Source organism: Rhodnius prolixus, unplaced genomic scaffold, assembly GCF_049639745.1.
Source record: "Rhodnius prolixus isolate KJV_2025 unplaced genomic scaffold, Rpr scaffold_18, whole genome shotgun sequence".
NCBI lineage: Eukaryota > Metazoa > Arthropoda > Insecta > Hemiptera > Reduviidae > Rhodnius > Rhodnius prolixus.
The window spans coordinates 690,931-715,303 of record NW_027411636.1 but is presented as its reverse complement, the minus strand read 5'-3'; the positions used below and the strand labels follow the sequence as shown (position 1 = coordinate 715,303).

The following is a 24,373-nucleotide window of genomic DNA, read 5'->3' as shown; positions in this document are numbered from 1 at the left end:
CCTCCTGTACAAGCAAATTACCCTCTTGAACAGGTTTCGTTGGATATAGCTGGGCCGTTCGGCCCGAGTAAAACGGGGAATCAATATTTGTTGACTTTTATTGACAGCTTCACTAGATACGCGGAGGCAATTCCTTTGCAACAGCAAACCGCTAAAGACGTGGCAGAGGCATTTGTCAAAAATATTATCTTAAGACATGGTGCTCCTAAAAGGCTTTTAACAGATCAAGGGCGGAATTTCACTTCGGAAATTTTTAAGGAAACATGTCGGTTGTTGGGGATCGAAAAGATCCAAACGACCGCGTATCATCCGGAGGGAAATGGGCTAGTAGAGCGATTTCATCGTACCCTATGGGATTCACTGTCTCAATTAGTAAAGTACGATGCAGCGGATTGGGACGTTTGGGTCCCCTATGCCCTTTCTGCATATCAATCCACTCCTCATGGGTCTACGGGTTACTCACCGTTCCAGCTCATGTATGGTAGAAAGTTTATCATACCTTTCCCATTTAACTTCACGCCTAACAACCTACCAACAACAATTAAAGAGTATGTGACCAAATTGCAGAGTTCATTAAAAGAGATGCATTTGAAAGCGAGCATACAAGGAACTAAGGCTCGAGAGAAAAGAAATCAAGTGCGGGATAAAGGAAGAGAAATGCGAAGTTTTAAAGAGGGGGATTTAATATACTTATTTGAACCCGCTACCCCACAAGGTCATGCCAAAAAGTTTAGACATCCGTGGTCGGGGCCTCATCGGATAGAAACTAAAATATCTCCGTGGACATATGCTATACGATTGTCGAGGGGTGGAAAATATATTGTGCATGTGAATCGCTTAAAACCAGCAGTGGAAAAGCCGGGTCCCAGTAACGGTCCCCACAGAGATTCTCCGCCGCTCTTACAGACAAGGGGTCTAGGTGAATCTACCCAGCCAGAAGCTAACGCATCAGTTTGCAATGACACTGGACAACTACCAGCAATGACTTTAGATAGCTATGCGACGGAGACAAACATAAGGAGAGATGACTTGCGACAGACAAGTGACGACCCAGTTGACAGCCGCACCCTAATTGACGATCCAACATGGGTCCCAGACTCAGACAACGAAGAAGAAACAGTGGATCGATCAGATTATTTGCTAAGGGGACAAGCTTCGAACGGAGACGACACAAAATTGACTGTGAGAATTACAGGGGCACAACCGGGAGTTAACACTAGGCAGCGATACAGGACCCAACCCCACAATGATCCAAGAGGAAGTCCTGAGCAAGACCCATCCTAATCCTATACCACTCTTAATAAATCCGTCCCTTGCTAAAGTTTTATTAATAAGAAATTAAGTTACATAGGAAAATTTATGTCAAGTGGGAGGAAGTGAATTCAGGACAATAAAATAGTGGCTGGAGAGAATCTTGGTAGAGAGAGAGGAGAGAAAGGAGAAGGACTGAATGGAAGAAATTTGGAAGCGAACGACAAGAAAGAAAGGAAAAGTGCTAGTGAATCTCAAACATGCAGCTACGGAAGATGCGAGAAGCACAGGCCTAAGTAGCAATTAACGCCCAAATTAGAACGTAATATATGAGTGGGAAACATAAATAAAGGCTATACGAGGTAATCAGCTAGATAAGACCACAAGGGGTCCGAAACGTCCACGCACACTTGTCACTATGGTGATGTCCACAAGGACCTCGAGTGAGGAGGTTGCACGCTGGGTTGATTGGTGCAGTCCTGGTTACTGTTATGTGGGAGCACGGTTTATATAGAGACGAGTATGTCTCTATATAGTATATTGACTATATGCTTCCGGAGGGAAGGGAGAAGAAGAGAAGAAAATGATAGAATGGGCCAACAAGAAGACCACAAGCAGCGAAGGAAAGTCTAGGAGTAAAACACATGAGGGAACCAACCAAGGACGAAGAAAGAAGAAGGAGGAAGGAGACCTCGGATAGTAAGGAAAAGTGAAGTTTAGGGGTAACTGCACTTTTTTTAAGGGGGGAATATTGTAGAGAGCAGTGATTAGGAAAAAAAAAGAAATTTATTTTATTTATTATACTAAGTAGAATACAGCGATTATTAAGAAAGAAGTTCAGAGTATTTGTTTATAGGTATTGTATTAGGTGTAGTAGGAAAGAAAGAGGTGGGGGTCTCGGCGTAGACGGCTGAGAGTGGGAGAGAGAGCGCGAGACAGAAGGGCGGAAGCGGCCTGAGGTGTAAGAGCGCGTAGCTGTGTAACTGTGTGGAGACTGGCACTAGAGGAACGGAGTCTTACTGCAACGGTGAGTTCTGTGTTTGGTGACAGAACTAATAATCTCGCTCTCTCTCGCACTCTCTCTCTCTCTCTGCCTTTTAAATTCTATGGACATTTAAGAAAAAACTATTCTGGATTCTGTTGTCGAACTTAAGAGGAGTGAATTAATTTTTGTTTGTAACTAATAGTCTGTAAGTTTAGTTATAGTCTGTATGTATGAGCGTGTGTATGGTAGTGTGTCTGTTAGTTGTAGGTTGAAGTACTTAGTTAATATAGTAAGGTATCTATTATGTGAAGATTTTCTTTTGGTTTACTTTTACAAAATTTACAAATAAATGTATAAGTTTACTCTGGTGTATTCCCATTGAAATCCCGCTTCTCTTCCCTATTCCCGTTTCATTACAATAGAAAGGGTTGAAAACTTTTTGGGTAATGAAATTCTGTAAAATTATGGACGTTCTATATCTCCCACCATGAACCACGTATTGATATGGAATTTTGTTCTCTTGTACACTTTGTTTTTCTCAATTATAAAGTATAGTTATTTTGTGCACAGATCTAAAAAGGTAGATGATATAAAGGGTTGAAAATTTTTTGAGTCATGAAATTCTACAAAATTATGGTCGTTATATATCTCCCACTGTGAACCACGTATTGGTATGGAATTTTGTTCTCTTGTACACTTTGTTATTCTCAAATATAAACTACAGATATTTTGTGCACAGATCTAAAAAGGTAGAAGATATAAAGGGTTGAGAATTTTTTGGGTCATGAAATTCTGTAAAATTATGGCCCTTCTATATCTCCCACTGTGAACCACGTATTGATATGGAATTTTGTTCTCTTATACACTTTGTTTTTGTCAATTATAAAGTATAGTTATTTTGTACACAGATCTAAAAAGGTAGATGATAGAAAGGGTTGAAAACTTTTTGGGTCATGAAATTCTGTAAAATTATGGACGTTCTATATCTCCCACCATGAACCACGTATTGATATGGAATTTTGTTCTCTTGTACACTTTGTTTTTCTCAATTATAAAGTATAGTTATTTTGTGCACAGATGCACAGATCTAAAAAGGTAGAAGATATAAAGTGTTGAAAACTTTTTGGGTCATCAAATTCTGTAAAATTATGGCCCTTCTATATCTCCCACTGTGAACCACGTATTGATATGGAATTTTGTTCTCTTATACACTTTGTTTTTCTCAATTATAAACTATAGTTATTTTGTGCACAGATCTAAAAAGGTAGAAGATATAAAGGGTTGAAAATTTTTTGGGTCATGAAATTCTGTAAAATTATGGACGTTCTATATCTCCCACTGTGAACCACGTATTGATATGGAATTTTGTTCTCTTGTACACTTTGTTTTTCTCAATTATAAAGTATAGTTATTTTGTGCACAGATCTAAAAAGGTAGAAGATATAAAGTGTTGAAAACTTTTTGGGTCATGAAATTCTGTAAAATTATGGACGTTCTATATCTCCCACTGTGAACCACGTATTGATATGGAATTTTGTTCTCTTATACACATTGTTTTTGTCAATTATAAAGTATAGTTATTTTGTACACAGATCTAAAAAGATAGAAGATATAAAGGGTTGAAAATTTTTTGGGTCATGAAATTCTGTAAAATTATGGTCGTTCTATATCTCCCACTGTGAACCCACTTATTGGTATGGAATTTTGTTCTATTGTACACTTTGTTTTTCTCAATTATAAAGTATTGTTATTTTGTGCACAGATCTAAAAAGGTAGAAGATATAAAGGGTTGAAATTTTTTTGGGTCATGAAATTCTGCAAAATTATGGTCGTTCTATATCTCCCACTGTGAACCACGTATTGGTATGGAATTTTGTTCTCTTGTACACTTTGTTTTTCTCAATTATAAAGTATAGTTATTTTGTGCACAGATCTAAAAAGCTAGAAGATATAAAGGGTTGAAAATTTTTTGGGTCATGAAATTTTGTTCTATTGTACACTTTGTTTTTCTCAATTATAAAGTATTGTTATTTTGTGCACAGATCTAAAAAGGTAGAAGATATAAAGGGTTGAAATTTTTTTGGGTCATAAAATTCTGCAAAATTATGGTCGTTCTATATCTCCCACTGTGAACCACGTATTGGTATGGAATTTTGTTCTCTTATACACTTTGTTTTTCTCAATTATAAACTATAGTTATTTTGTGCACAGATCTAAAAAGGTAGAAGATATAAAGGGTTGAAATTTTTTTGGGTCATAAAATTCTGCAAAATTATGGTCGTTCTATATCTCCCACTGTGAACCACGTATTGGTATGGAATTTTGTTCTCTTGTACACTTTGTTTTTCTCAATTATAAAGTATAGTTATTTTGTGCACAGATCTAAAAAGGTAGAAGATATAAAGGGTTGAAAATTTTTTGGGTCATGAAATTCTGTAAAATTGTTGCCGTTCTATATCTCTCACTGTGAACCACGTATTGGTATGGAATTTTGTACTATTGTACACTTTGTTTTTCTCAATTATAAACTATTGTTATTTTGTGCACAGATCCAAAAAGGTAGAAGATATAAAGGGTTGAAAATTTTTTGGGTCATGAAATTCTGTAAAATTGTAGCCGTTCTATATCTCCCACTGTGAACCACGTATTGGTATGGAATTTTGTTCTCTTATACACTTTGTTTTTCTCAATTATAAACTATAGTTATTTTGTGCACAGATCTATAATTTTAGAAGCTTTAGAGGGTTGAAAATTTTTTGGGTCATGAAATTTGTAAAATTGTTTCCGTTCTATATCTCTCACTGTGAAACACGCATTGATATGGAATTTTGTTCTGTTATACACTTTGTTTTTCTCAATTATAAACTATAGTTATTTAGTGCACAGATCTAAAAAGGTAGATGATATAAAGGGTTGAAAATTTTTTGAGTCATGAAATTCTACATAATTATGGTCGTTATATATCTCCCACTGTGAACCACGTATTGGTATGGAATTTTGTTCTCTTGTAAACTTTGTTATTCTCAAATATAAACTACAGATATTTTGTGCACAGATCTAAAAAGGTAGAAGATATAAAGGGTTGAAAATTTTTTGGGTCATGAAATTCTGTAAAATTATGGACGTTCTATATCTCCCACTGTGAACCACGTATTGATATGGAATTTTGTTCTCTTGTACACTTTGTTTTTCTCAATTATAAAGTATAGTTATTTTGTGCACAGATCTAAAAAGGTAGAAGATATAAAGTGTTGAAAACTTTTTGGGTCATGAAATTCTGTAAAATTATGGACGTTCTATATCTCCCACTGTGAACCACGTATTGATATGGAATTTTGTTCTCTTATACACATTGTTTTTGTCAATTATAAAGTATAGTTATTTTGTACACAGATCTAAAAAGATAGAAGATATAAAGGGTTGAAAATTTTTTGGGTCATGAAATTCTGTAAAATTATGGTCGTTCTATATCTCCCACTGTGAACCCACTTATTGGTATGGAATTTTGTTCTATTGTACACTTTGTTTTTCTCAATTATAAAGTATTGTTATTTTGTGCACAGATCTAAAAAGGTAGAAGATATAAAGGGTTGAAATTTTTTTGGGTCATGAAATTCTGCAAAATTATGGTCGTTCTATATCTCCCACTGTGAACCACGTATTGGTATGGAATTTTGTTCTCTTGTACACTTTGTTTTTCTCAATTATAAAGTATAGTTATTTTGTGCACAGATCTAAAAAGGTAGAAGATATAAAGTGTTGAAAACTTTTTGGGTCATGAAATTCTGTAAATTTATGGACGTTCTATATCTCCCACTGTGAACCACGTATTGATATGGAATTTTGTTCTCTTATACACATTGTTTTTGTCAATTATAAAGTATAGTTATTTTGTACACAGATCTAAAAAGATAGAAGATATAAAGGGTTGAAAATTTTTTGGGTCATGAAATTCTGTAAAATTATGGTCGTTCTATATCTCCCACTGTGAACCCACTTATTGGTATGGAATTTTGTTCTATTGTACACTTTGTTTTTCTCAATTATAAAGTATTGTTATTTTGTGCACAGATCTAAAAAGGTAGAAGATATAAAGGGTTGAAATTTTTTTGGGTCATGAAATTCTGCAAAATTATGGTCGTTCTATATCTCCCACTGTGAACCACGTATTGGTATGGAATTTTGTTCTCTTGTACACTTTGTTTTTCTCAATTATAAAGTATAGTTATTTTGTGCACAGATCTAAAAAGCTAGAAGATATAATGGGTTGAAAATTTTTTGGGTCATGAAATTTTGTTCTATTGTACACTTTGTTTTTCTCAATTATAAAGTATTGTTATTTTGTGCCCAGATCTAAAAAGGTAGGAGATATAAAGGGTTGAAAATTTTTTGGGTCATGAAATTCTGTAAAATTATGGTCGTTCTATATCTCCCACTGTGAACCACGTATTGGTATGGAATTTTATTCTCTTGTACACTTTGTTTTTCTCAATTATAAAGTATGGTTATTTTGTGCACAGATCTAAAAAGGTAGAAGATATAAAGGGTTGAAAATTTTTTGGGTCATGAAATTCTGTAAAATTGTTGCCGTTCTATATCTCTCACTGTGAACCACGTATTGGTATGGAATTTTGTTCTATTGTACACTTTGTTTTTTTCAATTAAAAACTATTGTTATTTTGTGCACAGATCTAAAAAGGTAGAAGATATAAAGGGTTGAAAATTTTTTGGGTCATGAAATTCTGTAAAATTGTAGCCGTTCTATATCTCCCACTGTGAACCACGTATTGGTATGGAATTTTGTTCTCTTATACACTTTGTTTTTCTCAATTATAAACTATAGTTATTTTGTGCACAGATCTATAATTTTAGAAGCTTTAGAGGGTTGAAAATTTTTTGGGTCATGAAATTTGTAAAATTGTTTCCGTTCTATATCTCTCACTGTGAAACACGCATTGATATGGAATTTTGTTCTGTTATACACTTTGTTTTTCTCAATTATAAACTATAGTTATTTTGTGCACAGATCTAAAAAGGTAAAAGATATAAAAAGTTGAATATTTTTTGGGTCATGAAATTCTGTAAATTTATGGTCGTTCTATATCTCCCACTGTGAACCACGTATTGGTATGGAATTTTGTTCTCTTGTACACTTTGTTTTTCTCAATTATAAACTACAGTTATTTTGTGCACAGATCTAAAAAGGTAGAAGGTATTAAGGGTTGAAAATTTTTTGGGTCATGAAATTCTGTAAATTGTTGCCGTTCTATATCTCCCACAGTGAACCAAGTATTGGTATGGAATTTTGTTCTTTTGTACACATTGTTTTTCTCAATTATAAACTACAGTTATTTTTTGCACAGATCTAAAAAGGTAGAAGATATAAAGGGTTGAAAATTTTTTGGGTCATAAAATTCTGTAAAATAGTTGCCGTTCTATATCTCTCACTGTGAACCACGTATTGATATGGAATTTTGTTCTCTTATACACTTTGTTTTTCTCAATTATAAACTATAGTTATTTTGTGCACAGATCTAAAAAGGTAGAAGATATAAAGGGTTGAATATTTTTTGGGTCATGAAATTCTGTAAAATTATGGTCGTTCTATATCTCCCACTGTGAACCACGTATTGGTATGGAATTTTGTTCTCTTGTACACTTTGTTTTTCTCAATTATAAACTACAGTTATTTTGTGCACAGATCTAAAATGGTGGAAGATATAAAGGGTTGAAAATTTTTTGGGTCATGAAATTCTGTAAAATTATGGTCGTTCTATATCTCCCACTGTGAACCACGTATTGGTATGGAATTTTGTTCTCTTATACACTTTGTTTTTCTCAATTATAAACTATAGTTATTTTGTGCACAGATCTAAAATGGTAGAAGATATAAAGGGTTGAAAATTTTTTTGGTCATGAAATTCTGTAAAATTATTGCCGTTCTATATCTCTCACTGTGAACCACGTATTGATATGGAATTTTGTTCTCTTGTACACTTTGTTTTTCTCAATTATAAACTATAGTTATTTTGTGTACAGATCTAAAAAGGTAGAAGGCATTAAGGGTTGAAAATTTTTTGGGTCATGAAATTCTGTAAATTGTTGCCGTTCTATATCTCCCACAGTGAACCAAGTATTGGTATGGAATTTTGTTCTTTTGTACACATTGTTTTTCTCAATTATAAACTATAGTTATTTTGGGCACAGATCTAAAAAGGTAGAAGATATAAAGTGTTGAAAACTTTTTGGGTCATGAAATTCTGTAAAATTATGGACGTTCTATATCTCCCACTGTGAACCACGTATTGATATGGAATTTTGTTCTCTTGTACACTTTGTTTTTCTCAATTATAATTTATAGTTATTTTGTGCACAGATCTATAATTTTAGAAGATATAAAGGGTTGAAAATTTTTTGGGTCATGAAATTCTGTAATATTATGGCCGTTCTATATCTCCCACTGAGAACCACGTACCCAACTCTGCCCCCACCACTACCCAAAAACGGCTCTAAAACAATAAGTCAATAAGTCGAATGGCTAGTATTTCGTTTTGCTAATATTGATTCTTCAATATTCACGGGATTGAAAAGAAGGCTTAGAATGCTGCAAATCTATTGGTCTAATAAAGAGGATATTTGATCACGAAAGGGAGTCACAGTCCTAGGAGTCATGATTACGGTGGAATGCTAGGAATAGTTTTGTACTTCTGACCTCCAGATCCCACATGAGCGATGGTAGATAAAGGAGTATTATTTGCATCCAATAGATTAGCTGCAGTCCTCCAGATGGAAACAAATGATTGCTGTTCTTCAGATCTAATGGGGAATTTCGGCAATTCTAGCTCTTTTTGTATACATTATGTAATGGTATTCTTATTAAAAAATGTGCAAAACAAGTAAATTTGATGGTTTAACATTAGTTTATATTAATCGTGGAGTGGTCAAGATAAAAAATTGTAAGATTTGTATTATATAAAGTATGACTTACCTCTGTCAGGGGGTTGTGCAAGAGGCTTAGGAGCTGCGGGACCGCCACTGGTGACTGGAGTCCGCCTCGGCTGGCAGCACTTCCTCGGGGTCCTGCCGACTTTCTTGCCGCGACTCTGCAACAACAACCGCTTCCGTTATTGGACGCCGCATCTCACACTAATCGGTGACTACAACTAAGTGGGCTTCATACTGCATTTACTTTCTACTGTTCTGACCGAGTCACTGTTATCACGGGTGTGAGGATGCAGGTACTATATGGAAATGAAATCTCTAATTTTCGTCAGAGTAATCACAGAAATTGGACGTTGTGAGAGTCAGCTCTGCCTGCACTATCTCGTACACATCAAGCGCAAACTTTTCAGATCAAGTCGGCCGATCTAATCATGTGTCTTTTCCCCATTCTGAATTCTGGTCTAAATTTCATTTCCGGTTCCCTAGTGAAATCCCAGAATCTAGTATTTAATTTTGTAAAAATTGTAAAGAATGTGTCTTACAACAGGTTTCTGTAATATGACAGTCTCTATTCTCATGAAGAACTGACAGGAGCTGTGAGATTCAATTCCAAGGTACATTCTGTAACTCATGAAACATTACTGGATTGATTTGAAGGTTCTTAGGCAACATTCCTCCCCCCCTTGCCGTCGCTCTAAGCTAGCAGATGTTTCTCCTGTTCGCCAAGAATAACTTCAATATCTAATCTATCAAGGCAATAACAATCATTCATGACTCCCAACATCGCTAGAAGGCAGTAGCGTTGAACTCTTCTGGCGAACTGGACTTCGTCAGACTAACTCTTCCCCTGTATCCAAGGCCACAGTTTCAAATATACTGATCCACACACGTGAATATGATGTGTTTACGGATTTTAAAGAAAATTATTGGGGCTTCTTTAGACCACAAATCGCATCAAAAAAACGGAAACCTTGATTTAGTCAGTTATCTTCCGGCAGGTCGAATTCTAAAGAGTTCCTGTTGGCACCAAATCAGAATACTGTATCTGAACTTTGTTCTGTATTTGAGTTACGCATAACTTAGATACATCACTAAACTATAATGACCATTTTTTCTAGTCCAGGAACCCCAAAGAACCTGAATTTAATCTAGAGTGGGGGTCGTTTTCTATAAGAAGAGAGCACCAGCTAGAGAGAGAATCTCTCCTTCCTGTGAATTAGGTTCGTGGAAATCTGAGAGAAAGGCCTCAATTAATGACAACTTGGGGGGGAAAGTATTGAAGTTGTTGGCTGGGAGAGGAGCCGAAGAAATGGGACAGGCAAACTGGGGCACACACACGGCCGTGTGAGCGCGCCGATCCACAAGAAGTCGATGACCTGCAGAAGGTGGTGGCCCGTTACCACCCCTCGCGATCGATTCCATTGAATACATGAAAACTTAGTGAATGTGATGTAATCTATTTTAGAAATTCAATACATCCGAGTGCCGCCGGCGGTTAAATGTTTCAATAATTTACCGCCTAATAAATCATTCATGGGCCCAGCGGCCAACAGTCTTGGCTCCAATCAGGCTTCAGTCTTGTCCATGTCCATTCATCACTCTCCGGGCAGTGGCTCTCCTGCCGTCGCGAACGATCTATCTTGCTTCTTACAATCCATGGATGTATTTAAATATCTAGAGCGAACGAACAGGTACTTAACTTACTCTTCAGCCATTCTCTTCACTAACTCCAGTTCTTACAAAATCTGAATGTTAGTTGGCCATTTCTAAGAAAAGCGTGACGTCTCAGAAGCTCTAATTAAAATCTATTTTCGAAAACAGGTTGGAAACTGATTTGGACCGATTTGGATTTGAACAGAGGGATTCAGCTGATTCCAACATCTAGCGACAATTCTGTGCCGTACAACCAATGAGCATACAACGTCTCCCTCCAACAGAACCATTCTGTCCGATCTAAAATTAACTTTTATTCAAGATTAAACTGCATCCCCAGCTGCTATGAGGTAGTTCACCATCTTCCTTCTGCACATTGACCAGCTTTCATCTTTTACTCTTCCCGACAATGTTACCCCCACTGAGAAAGCGCTGGCCTCGCCATTTACTCGACAGAGAAAGTCAATAATGGATTCACTGGAGAGCAACCATTTGGTGCTAATTCCTCGCATGATATTGGAAGTTATTAGATTCAATTGTTGAAGAAGCAAATTCATTAATGTTGTTTAAAATGGGTTTAAAATTCATTAAAGTTAAAATGAGCAAGTTATAGTGTGGCAAGGAAAAATCAAAGGAAAAACGGATCTGTAACCACGGCGGAAGGTAAAATCATTAACAAGACAGTATTGCAGTTAAGCCTCTCTTCTAGAGAAGGCGCCAGAATGCAATGCGTGCTTTCCTCCACAAGTTCGAAAATATATGGTGTCAAGATGGGAATCCAAAGCGTCGGCCATAAGATTCAGTTTGGACATACTCTGGATTGCAGCACCTTTAGCAACTAAGACTCAAAACAAATTTATGAATAAATATTACAAAGTACAGCCCGACAAGCCGTCAATTAGAGAGGTGGAAATTGGCAGGAGAATTGTGGGCCGATGGCCAAACATTCTGTTGGAATGGTTCCTACAGTAACCACGAGGGAGGAGATAACTCTCGGCTGGACCCGACCTTGACCTTAGTGCCCACCAAGCACTCCTCCTGCACGCGAATTGATCTACACTGCCAGGTAGGCTGTCTTCTTTGGTCGGCTCAAACCTCAATGCGTTAATTGGCGATGAGCAACTCGCAGCGTATCTTCGCTCTTCTACAGACTATTCTCATCTCTACATTCGTGATAAATATCAACTTGGATGCGTTTATTTAGGTGATGATGATGCTGGAATTTTCAAAATTAATCCTCCTAAAATGTTGCTTTGTACTTTAAGATCATTATGTTCTGTAGCAGACTATTGGTGCCAATGGCTCTCAGCAATATCTCCACAGTTAAGACTAATTAAACCTTCACATATCTATGTCAGCCAGTTACGACTTTACAATTCAGACTTACGCAAGAAAGACTTAGGAGCATTGGTCACGAAAATAATGGATTTTTAAGTTTAGCTAACGTTAAGCTAGTAGTATACCAGCGATTTCCCTAATTACATCTTACTTTATTTTGTTTTCTTTAAAGGACATGACAAGTTTTTTTTTGTTTTCTAATGACCAGTTGGCAAGACTGCGTGAGAGAATGGAGAACTGGAACCATCTCCTGTCAAACCAGTTCCTTGTGGTGGCTAGCCTGTCCTACCCCCTCTCACTCTAGGTGCCTTGGCGCTTGTACCCAGTAATAACAAATATCCTATTCTGCTACCGTATTGCTGTAGTATTACAGAATGAGATCGACTATTGCAGCCGGAGGAGCACATACCAATCCGGTTTTGACCAACCAATGGTTACTGTTCGGAGAGGATGGCCTAGGCCTCCTTAATTAGCACTTCTCAACAACTTGAAATAAAGTCATAACTAGGATGAGATGCTCGCATGGTCTGCAGAACCATAATATGTAATGGACGACCCCAATCTTGCAAGAAGTTCAAAGGTTTTAGTTTGCTCTTAGTGCTGAGCCAAACGTGTTAAATCCCCTTACTTCCAATAGGAACTTGGTCTGCAGCTGCCAGGAAGTATTCTAGTTCTAATCTTGTCTTGCCTTACCTGTCTGGGATAGTGTTATGAAGACATCTAGCAGGAACTAGAGCGTTTGGTTTCCCCCTAACAACCAGGACAGTGTAGTGTAAGATACAGAGCAAGTACATGAGATGTATTGTATTAAGGTTGTATTTCTCGCTAAACTGAGAAATGCGGTTGAGTCCATTGACTCGCACCAGCCATTACCTCACTTATTGTGACTTAAGATCAGGATATTCTAAGATATGTTTATGTTTCAAAGTTGTAAAATTTCTTTGTGTAATTAACGTAACAATATAAACTTACTAATTAAGCGCATACAGCGGTACGGCACGAGGACAGGCCAGTAAACACTGGGCTCCATTTAGTTCACTTTTTTCTTTAGGTTTCTTAATAACTGTTTTCATCCAGCCTTTTTGGAGTTATCAACGTGAGAACATTAAAAAGTCAATCAGCTGTCTTCTCCAGGCACTTACCGAGACCCGAAAAGAGCTTACTTACATTTTAAAAGACCTTCTCTTTAATGAGAAAATTTTCGAAACATTACCTACTTTCTCTTGCCTGCCATTTTCACCTACTTACACCATGCGATCACAATAAGTGAAGACAAAGAAATGAAAAAACAGCTGAGAGAAATCTTCGCAAAAAAAATTGAATTCATTTCCGAGAAAAATAAATTCATTATATTGGCGATAATCGATTGATCGATTTGGACTGAACGAAATTTCCTGGTCTTATATAGATCTAATCCAGAAATTGAACTTTTGCTGAAATTTCCGTATTATTAGAGATTTACTGTCCATAGTAAACATCATTGTTGACCTATAACTAAATAACAACAAATTCCGTAAACAAAGTCTGGTATAATTAAAAACTACTTTCATACTTTTTCTTAATAGTTTAAGATATATGAACAAAAAAATATTGAATGTTTAAAAAAAGTCAACATACTGGGAACAGTAGCGCTAGCTAAAATAGCGGAACTTTCAAGAAGTTTAAATATAAAATTGAGAGGAAAAACAGTTAATAAAATGTGTAATTTAGGTCCATATTTATAACCTAATCAATAAAAATATCGATTAACATTAAAGGACGTAATATATTAACCAGTTATGAGAATTTTAAATTTAATTAATCACTTTTTAAGCGAATCCATGCCATTGTGCCAATACTCCTTATGTAAAATTATACTATTAACATTAGTAAAAACAATTATTTGGTTAATTACCATGCAATCAAATTCCCCTACCTTTTTTTAACAAGTGATTTCCTTTGAGATTCATCTTAAGTGAACCAGAACTGTAAACGACTCTTAATCATTTGTACTAATTTAACAATGAAAAGCCAAAGTTTATCTTCAATAATACGAAATATTGTACACTAAGAATAATTTAAAAACAATAAGCTTGTGAAAAAATTATTGCACCTTCAAATCATCAATATAATTCGAAACATTTAAAATATATATTATATTTTAAGAGATGCACTGTAGTCATTTGTGCGGACTCGGTCCACTGGAACGAATTCAATGAAGGAACGAGTTAATTCTTATCTCTATTTTTTTTAAAGATTCAAGCCCAAAAAATTAGGGGGAATTAAAATGAAAATAATTAATACTGAAGTTACATAAATGTTACACCAAAATACATTTTTAAAAAAATCTAGTTTCGTTATTAACTGGGGAAGCTAACTTTTACTGAAATATTTTAATTACATTGAACGAATGTATAGGGTAAAAAACTGAATCAGTGAACGAGTCGGTGTCGGACTCGTTCTGTCCCACTCTGCTCTTACAACAATGTGTCCATTAAAAAAAGCTATGGTGTTTATAGGTTGTGAAAACAGTGTGACCAACTTTAATTGTACCATCCAACCAAGGTACCTTTGTTATTCTTAGTGATCTGGATAGCGTGTTATCTGGGAGGTTACAAAAAGTTAAAAATAAATTAATCACGTCAAATATGATACCCGAGTAAAAATACTTCATATAGAACTACTTCTAATTGGGATAAAGTACTGAATTACGCTGTAATATCTTGCAGATTTCTCACTGAAACTGAAATGTGTTCCAGTTATGGCCTTCGTTCTAACTGCTCTCGCTGGAAGAAACCAAATACAAAAAAGCGGAAGGATGTCAGGAAGCACAAACAGGAAGGGTTCATCCAAGTCAAGCAATAATAACAAGCAAAGTTTACTGTACAAAGATTATATTTAAAGATAGTAAACAAAATAACATTTAAAGTGAGAGGGGGGACATATTTGTTCCCTGTTATGCGCATGTGCAGCACACTTAGTAAACAACAATCCTCCACAATGCTACCGTTACACACACAATAGCATAGTGGACGTTTACTTCTAAACCAGATTACATTGCGCAATCCACAAATAGACACATGTTCAACTAGTTCGAAATTACACTAAATTATCTTCTCTAGCGGTTCATCTATTACAAACACAACATTCTTATATATTTAATGTATATTTTTTAAAATCTAATATCTGTTAATTACATTTGAATATCAGACTTAACAACGTTATCATGACTTATGAGGGGCCCATACTCGCTACAATAGATCGTACAACTACAGTTACAGAACGGTGGTCGCTTTCAGTTTAGCGCTCTTGTTTTAACTACGCGATCGAACCGTCATGCGAAATAGAGCTGCAATAAATCTGCGCGTGTGGAGGCACATTTGATGGTAGGTTCTTGAATGGAAGGTTATTTTACAGTTTTGCCTAGGCTATCTTTAATTAGTGAAGTCCAATTGAAATAAAGTAAATGTTCCGTTAGGATGGACGTCCTAAACTGAGTTTCCTGCCTTGAAGCTTTCCCAACCAGACCATGTTCACCACATACACAGGGCTACAATTAATGACCTTCTACAGTCTCAAAATATTTTTCATTTATTTTAGTTTCTGATTCCTACTCATAATGACGTTTCGAACCCGCGTCGATCGCCATACAAATTAAAAAACTTCATTTAAGCTCAATTGTCGCTTTTGTAGTATGCTACATAAATTTTCATTTTTAATTCAACAGAAAATATAATATGACTCATTTCAGGCTGGATATTCATCCTGTTTGAGCCGACTGGAATGAAAACTGTTTGAGCTAAATTTGAAATGTTGGTAATGTGATAGTGATCGGCGCATGATCGAAACGTCATTACTGGAGAGATCACGTTATGGAGGAAGTGATAGATTAAACAGCCGTTTGAGGGCTGCCAAGTCGAGGGATTATTTAAAGGAAGGGACGCCAACTACAAAAGGAATCAGCATTCAGGAACATTTCCACATCATAGCAACGCTAAATCCTCTGCTTTCCTTCTCAAAGACAACAATAATAGACAGAATAGCTTTATTCGCTCAACAAAGCGAGGAACTGTCAGAACGGTATGTAAGGTACGATTTGCAGGCTAACATGTGACGTGTGTGGGTCCCTTTACAGGCGGATCTTCAGAGAGTAGCGAGATCGATTCAGATAGAGCACTCTAGTGAACCAGTCCTCTTACTAACCACAATCGCTACAAATATTGGAATGCAGAAAATATATTTTATCCTAACTTACTACTCTCGCCACTGACTCAAGTCTCAGCCCGGCCGGTGAGTGCAGAATGTGCACCTATTTCCTATCCCCACTAGACTTCTGTACAAGTTTGCTCTTCCTCGTCGCGCACTCTGGGAATTCATCTTCAGGCAGGCTGAAATTGCTCTCATTTGTAGGAATATCCTCGCCGCCACAAATCCTTAACGCTTCATCAAAATTGTACCAAGTGTAGAGTTTTTTGACCAGGTCCTCTCTAGATATATAGGTACCCATACCGGCCTCGAATCGCCCGTGGATTATGTTGATTTGAAAATTGAAATTCGCCCCGACCGGCCGTAAACCGCGCAGTGCATTCAACAGGTGCACTTCTGCATATGGCGTCCAAACGAACGGCTCATCTTTTTGTTCATTCTGGGCGAAATCATTCAGTCGACTTTCTTCCGCGGAACCGTTGGAAGTTTTATCTTGTGCGACACCACTGCATGTCGCCGCTTCATCATCCAGCGATTGTGGTGATGAATTCGATGAGACACTATCCTCGTTTCGCTCCTCATCTACATCATCCTCCTGTAATGGTCTCTCCTCATCTAGCTGGCGACCTTCAGCTTCCTGGAGCGACCCTATCGCAATCCTACCATCCCCGCCGCCAGTTTTGCCATTAGATCCGTCTGGGCCCATTGTACCAATTGCCATATTCCTCAACACCCTGAAACTGTTACTTTAGATTAATTTTGTTTTTTAGCGATTTACTTTCAATGTTCTCTTGTAATGGTCGCATGTAAATGTCATTCCATTCACAGGATTCTATTTGACTAGAAAGAGAAGAAGGAATTTGAGAGGCCGCTTGTCGCAGAGCACTAATTCTCCAGAATAGATGCTGGCGCAACTAAGACTCAATGAATTGCAGGAGTGAAACCGAGAACAAGTAGTGCCCATCCCCGATTGCCAGCCACTTATGTTCCAAGACAATTTTAACTGTTAATTAATCACTTACTTTCACAATACATTCACCTGTTGCATTTAGCTTCAAATTTGCCAAGAGTGTTTACTTTGTTAATTATTTTGTTTCGTCGCGTAAAGTAACGATTGTGAAGGAAGTTCCCATAGAGGTCTGCAGCGACTAGGCTAAAGAATCTGAGAACTTTCGTTGGCCAATCAGCTCACCTTGGAAGACAGGCCAAGTGTTGGGGAGAGCAACTGATGCGTCATACTGGCGTTGAAGGAGGATGGGGAATGCTTGACCTTCCAGAGTGAAGGTGGTAGAGGTAATCGAGTCACGTAGATCGCGCCGAGTTCACATGTAGAGAGCTCGGTCGTGACCAATATATCAGCCGACACACACCGATTCTACTCTTGGAGAGTTCAAAGTAATAACTATTCTTGAGAAGAAAATATTACTGACTAGTTGGGTGAGTGCAGGAGATGGTTGCGCAGTTACCGGAAATACTTCAAGATCGCAGTTATCATGGGGAATTCTACTGCAGTCCTCTTGCATTGGGCGTCAGTTGCAGGAAACGCAGGTGGACAAAAAAAAAAAAAAGGTTTTGAGAAGCAAAGCCCCTAAGAGATTGGTTCTGACCCAAAGGAAACGTGGTAAATTAGTCAGCAGGTCACCCACTCAGATGGGTTTAAAGTGCTGCATCTTCCGCAATTTCCACTTGTATATTGAATTCAACTTTACCTGGTTTAGAATGCAACTTGGCGAATGCAAAATAACGGCCCATTTCGGCTACACTGGAGGAGGATGGAGGGGTGAGTGGAGCTTTTCTTAATGGACCATTGCGCTGCATTGCCACCTTCAAGATAAGGGGCTCAATTTCCAAGCTTAAAGGAAACCCCAGGCGGTAAAGAAGTTCCTTGGGAGTTCATGCCAGATTCCTACTGGTACCCCTTCACTTCATCAACAACGATTCCCTAAATCGATCTTATTCCTTCAACCTTACCGTCACCTTACCAAACAAACTCTCCCTAATAAACACGATCAAGGGCGGATATCCAGACTTATCCGGGTAGAGCCTCCCAAATTAATAGAAATTACCGCCGATAGAAAATAAGTCAAAATATTAGAAGAAATTAAACCATTGAATTCTGCAGCTCTAAACCTACCTTTTTGTGTATAAAGATAGGCAAGTTCAATAAATTGGGACCAATTGCTATTTTAGCTTGACCAACTGTGATCAAGACCCGGTTACAATGAACACAAACTCACATGCAATGCAACTGATTGTCATGCATTCTAAGACAAACGTAAAAACAATAAGCACACAAAGTTGGATTTAAAAAATGAACAAGATTGCAGGAGGTGACGAAAATGTGGTAACTCGTGCCGCCGCCGACTGGATACCTTACCCAGGATCTAGAAGGGAACAAACAGAACTGACAAGCTACGGACGCCTTCTTAGAACGGAACCTGTTTTCATTGAAACTCAGTCCGGGAGAAACACAATTCCGGTTGCGGGATTCTTTTTGAATTATGGGCAGTTAAAAAAAAAAGAATGAATTGCCTAGAGGGAGATTTGGCGGAAAATGAAGGATGTAAAAAGAAGGAAGCTTTATCTCAGCAGATTGGACCTTTCTGTTGCCTAGCAACCTTGAAGTGAGTTCCGCTACTGCTTCCAGCTAATGCAGTTGTGCATTCAAATTATCGCAAGGAAAAACTTTTTTTAATATTTCTATTTTTCTAATTTATTCACTAATTTAGTAAATTTTCTACTTCAATTATACAATTATTTTCTTTCAGGATTTAAGACAACTAAGGAAATCTCCCCGGCCTGTGTATCTCCAAACTCCTCCCTTAGACCTCCAGATGCCATGCGGTCTTGCACTAATTCCATCTATCGTTTCCTCGAAATCTCCATTGGCCAGCGCATTCATCTTCAATTTTATTCAGGAAAAATTGGAAACAAAACGATAACAATGGACACATAGAATTAGAAAGTAGGCTATGAACCTTGTCTAGCAAAGTGTATCTGCGTAACAGAGCTCTCTCAGAGCGGAAATTTGGCTGCCAATCACTTCTAGGGTATTGAGTGTACGAGGTTACATTAATGTTGGTTACCTGAATGCATTACTTCAACATAAGCTTTGAATGAACCCTAAACGAGATGGACCACTACTAAATCTAACATTCAAAATGGTTTATAAAATGATCAGTATGCGGTATGTCTGTGTGCGTGTGTGTGCTTGGATCCAATCAGAGAAGCGGAAATATGGACTTGGCACTATCTCTTGTTTTACATTTTCTAGCGTGTCTGGAATGGGACTTCTTGGAGATTTTCTTGAAAAATCATGGACTTTCAACTTCAAGCGCTCTTGTCCAATACTTCCTGCATTCGTAGATACGCTAACCTATCAGCTAATCCCTTCCCTCTTTAATTAAAACCTAGCCAAATGGTTCTTAGGGGATTCCTGAGTAAGAGAAGGGGTTTAATAACGATTTAAAGTGCCAATTAACTGCCAAGATCCAATGGAATACTTTAAAAATTTCCATCTGTAATTAAAATTCTTAAATTTAAATGAGTTCGGTCGGGGGAAAGTATGACGTCACTAAAAAAATTATCTCATTCATAGAGATTTTCTGGCACAAATTGTTTCAAGGAACTTTAATTTCATAGAGTTTCGACCAGTGGAAGTCGCGAGTGACATTCGCACCAATATGTCGGTATGCTATTAATATTAAATAAACACCTGTTAAAGTAGAAGTTAAGCTAAAGACAAGCAAAAGGAACTTTAAAACCAAAACAAAGCTGTCTGTTTATTGAGAGCTTGCCTATTGTAGAGATGGAAGGGGGGCGGTGTTGTTGGCTTGATTGTACGCCATTCTGACCTCATCTGACCCTCATTGTTTATATTTATTAGCAATTATAAATGATTACACTTCATCCAGCCACACTCCTTCCAGCAGGCTATTAAGGAACTGAGGAGAGTAATCCCTTATCCAGACGCACAACAGGGCGAACTACCCGAGCTGAGATGAAGGAGCCAGAAAAGAACATTTAGAAGGACCTACTTTGATTTTTTTTTCTCAATATAACAGCCAATTTGTGCTGTAATGCGTTCACTTCCGGTCAGCCAACTTCCTTTAATTTAGAAACTAATGTTGACTTTACCTTCCAGTGAAGTGCACTTTGGGGCATTGCAGAGCCTTTAATCTAGTTTTCCTAGTCAATTTGAAGAAAATAAAACTGTTTTAATACAAATTCGAAGTTCAAAAAAGTTGAAAGGGATATTCTCCTAGTTAAATGACTTTAACCATAACCTCTAAGAGTAACCTAGTAATACTGCCTCTGCAAAACTTGAAATTCCAACTTAATGCGACTTTTCGCCTTCCAACACACACACCACGAGAAGGAGGGAGACTAATTCCTAAAATCCACTTTTTTTGTACTAAGGATACCTTCAGATGAGCATGCTCATAATCTGCATGATTGCCCTTCCCAGTAGGTGCAGGTACAGGAAGTGAAAGGACCAATTGTGAGGATCTTATTTAAACCAATAGCTGGAATAGACAATGCGATCCTTAGATATGTAGATGTAGACTTTGGCCATCATTAACTGGCTTCTAAGTAGAGTTTAATGCTTATTACGAACAGTATGTCAAAAATAGGTATACGTGGCCAGAAGGTAAAAGAGCTTTGACCTGATAGGGGAGATCCAGTGTTCAAGAAGTGAAGTTAAAGTTTAATGGAGTGTTCGAGCGGGAGGTTGTATTAAGCTCATGCTCAAAGTTGAAGAAGAGAAACTTAATTAAAGAGCGTTGCGGCGAACGGTGACGCCAGATTACGCGTCTGCGTCAATGTAAGCGCGCAAGTTAAGTAGAACTTTGCCGCCATACTGGGCCATTAATTACCAAACTAGATTCTAATTTGGGATAGTGCGGTGCAATCAGGTGTTATCACTCTTAATGCTAGTGTAAAAGCTGCGAAGGGCTATATAGTAGAAACTGAATTGAATTTCATCAAATTGACGGAAAATCATCATAAAGGTGGAAGGGGAGGCCGGAAGTGGCAGCGTCAGAATGGTACCAACTTATTTTTAAGATTACACTGGGCAAAATGCGCAGTGCCGGCGCTCCTCTCTACCTCTGGACTCTCCACCATCTTTACAATTAATTTCAACTATTTGCAATTACTTCTTTTTCTTAACTACTTGTTTTCCATGATAACAATACTGGAATACTTCAAATTTCGGGGGAGCAGAAAAAAAAGTGCTTTCCTTGAAAATTTTACGCTTTTACTACACAAACATTGTTTCTGTAAACTGAATATGTTGCTTAAATTGCGAGTTTTTCGGAACAACATCCGCAGAATATTATCGACACTGCAAAATATGGGTGGGCAATGTTGGCGAGATTTAAACTTGAAGTGAGGATAGAAATTGAAGAAATAAGCTCGAGAATGGCAGAGAGAGGAAGTGGTGCGTTCAATGAACCCGATACAAAAGGGAGACCTCACAGTAGGGATTGCCCGGCGTTAAGCTTGTTAGAAAGCTCAACCTCTAAATGACCTCTGCACAATAAGCTGCTAACACAGCTTTCTTTACCAGGTACACTCTGCCGGCCATTATTCAAACTCTCTATGGCTTCAAAAAACATTTTCTTCCAAATTAAAAATGTTTTACTTAAAACGTTAGTGGCTGAAACATATTGCTTAGATGGTCCCCAGAACTCCCCTTGTAAATATATTCGAGCAGAGATGTAGAAAAGCAACCAACTGCTCCAGATTTGCACAGCGAGGCGATGAACTTCAAAACCCTGCTAACTACAAGATGTCACTTACGTTGTGAAAATGATGAGAACTATAAATTTTAAAAGAAGGATCTTCACCCCTGAAATAAATTTTCAATAACAAAGTTTAGCTAGTCATGTGCTAGCAAGTAAAGTGATACTTCCGGTAGTGGGAATATCGTATCTGAAAGAGGGTTGGCATCACTGAGCTTGCAACGTTTTTGTGCTCTACTTCACAGACAAATAAAATATTTCAGAGCTTTAAATCGAACTATCAAATTAAGTGACTTGTTGGGAGGTGTCTAGCAAACATACTTAATAATAAATTTCTTGTATTAACCATTAAATAAAACAGTGCCTTTGACCAAGTAACTTCCTAAAATACACAAGACATTTTTCTGAAAACAAAAAATCTCAGAGGATTTCCAAAGGTGTAATTCCGTGGAGAACACTAAATAGTGAACTTGAAAAGATCGTTAGGGTTTTAGAAATGGGAGAATACGGGAAATTGGCCTTTCTTTGCCTCGAATTCCCATTTGGTGGGATGCATAGCGGCCGATTTACCACAGCTTAAGAATGACCAAACCTCTTTACTGTCAACATTAATTTCAATAATAAAAGAAAAAGTATCGAATAAAAATGAGATCTGCTAAGAGACGCAAGAATAATAAGGTATTACTACTTGTATTGGGGACAAGTTAGCGCAGGATTATTTTCTACAAATTCCTTTCAATTTTAACAGCTGGGGATGTGAAACACGAATTACTGCCAAGTTCTCCAATGGTCACCAAGTTTTAATCAGAAAAATGTGCCAGTGAATTTGATCAGTTTTGAAAACCTTCTTGATGTCATAATTCGACCACAAGAGAGACTATCAGAACAGGGAGATTGGTCAGAAAATGTTCGGGATGTTAAACTGATGTTTTTAAAAACAAATACTGTGTGACCCCCTTTTTCCAGATAGGATTATTGTACTTCTGCGACTTAAATTCAATTTAAGTTTTACACCTCTAAAGATCTACTTCGGCTTTCATTCTAGAGAGCAAAGTAACTGGCATTTTAAAACGAACGTAATGATACTGAAATTGCAAAATAGGGAACCTAACTTCATGACCCAGTTCGTTGCAAAATTAATTTTGTTATCTTAAGAAAATTCAAAGTTGTTGTTAACCTGTGTGTGTAAGAAATTTATAATAACTCGTGGAATTTATTTATGAGAAAATCTGTAAAGAAAAATGAACCTTTTCCCGACAGGTGAACTTGGAACTATACGTTTGTGATATTTATTTTGCGATCATAACAAACCTAGTAACATGTGACGCACTAAAACATGGCGAACATATTTGCACGGCCAACAGTGTTGTAAACAACTGGGGAGTTGTCTGGTCAAAAACATGAGTAGAGCAAAGTGCTCTCATTGGTGGTGGGGAAGTAATTCGTCAAAACAAACACAGCCAACCATTTTACACATACAAACACGCACACACAAAAGAATTGGGAGACGCTGGCGCCATCTTGCGACATGCGGCCTTCAAGTACAAGCATGGCATGGTAGAAGAGGATCAGGGAGTTTTGGAGATGTGAAGGGCGCACAGGCCAGAAAGTAAAATCGTGTGAATCTGTCTAGACATGAAATAATAGAAGGCATCTACTCACCTACACCGTCCGTATCCTTTTGTTGACGACTTCACCAAACTGCACGAAATACAGTACACACTGTTCTCGTCAAGTTTAACTACTTTAGTTTAAAAACACTTACAACACAGTTTAATGTTTATAATGAACAAGTTAAAAATGGAAGTGAAAAAAATACAAAGAAAACTGCGTAGATCTGTTGTGGCCGGCCTACCATTGAGCGTGTAGTTGGGCCAACCGGCTTCTCCGTCACGAACACTCGTTCGGCTCCAGTCGGCTCAGACCGGTCCTGTCCGCCGCTCGGGAGGGGACTCCCCTACGTGTACATCGATCTCAACGGCTCTAACTCGGTTAGACCACGTGGGTAGTGATGGGCAGAACGAGTCCGTCTTTGGACTCGTTGGATTTGAATCAGTTCCAGGGTTGGAATCGATTCCAACAACTCGTTCACCGATTCCGGTCTCTGTACTTACCCTATGCATTAGTAAAAATGTCACGCAATTTATTAAAAAATATCATTAAATGTTAGCTTTCCCAGTTAATAACAAAACTATATTTCTTTAACACACATTGAGTACTATCCCTAATTTCCAATTGCACTGATAAATATAAAATTAACAACGTAACACAA

At 37.4% G+C, this 24,373-nt stretch overlaps 2 protein-coding genes across 6 annotated transcripts in view; both read right to left on the bottom strand.

The window, feature by feature from the left end:
* Kdm3 (Lysine demethylase 3) overlaps nucleotides 1-24,373 on the bottom strand; it is a 204,779-nt gene that overhangs the window by 147,048 nt on the left and 33,358 nt on the right. For both annotated transcript variants that reach the window (XM_074143700.1, XM_074143701.1), the window contains exon 7: nucleotides 9,225-9,339. In XM_074143700.1, coding sequence (XP_073999801.1) covers nucleotides 9,225-9,339 — 115 coding nt within the window. The remainder of the gene's footprint in view (nucleotides 1-9,224; nucleotides 9,340-24,373) is intronic.
* On the bottom strand, nucleotides 15,026-24,049 carry LOC141462114 (uncharacterized). 4 transcript variants are annotated; one of them, XM_074143712.1, is made up of 2 exons: nucleotides 23,764-24,049; nucleotides 15,026-17,088 (listed from the first exon to the last, which is right to left on the bottom strand). In XM_074143712.1, the coding sequence occupies exon 2, from the start codon at nucleotides 17,073-17,075 to the stop codon at nucleotides 16,458-16,460; it is 618 nt and encodes a 205-aa protein (XP_073999813.1). In that variant the 5' UTR covers nucleotides 17,076-17,088; nucleotides 23,764-24,049; the 3' UTR covers nucleotides 15,026-16,457. The 4 variants fall into 4 exon arrangements, with proteins under 4 accessions (XP_073999813.1, XP_073999812.1, XP_073999810.1 ...); XM_074143711.1 differs by having other exon boundaries at nucleotides 15,026-17,094; nucleotides 23,764-24,041; XM_074143709.1 differs by lacking the exon at nucleotides 23,764-24,049 and adding an exon at nucleotides 23,413-23,540 and having other exon boundaries at nucleotides 15,026-17,094.

What these genes read in the sequence shown, in the direction of transcription:
- LOC141462114 (XM_074143709.1), bottom strand. Translation starts at nt 23,525, where the DNA reads ATGAGAGCACTTTGCTCTACTCATGTTTTTGACCAGACAACTCCCCAG. An exon ending in AGTGCGTCACATGTTACTAG is followed by an intron (nt 17,095 to 23,412) that starts GTTTGTTATGAT and finishes CTAAAGTAACAG; the next exon opens with TTTCAGGGTGTTGAGGAATA.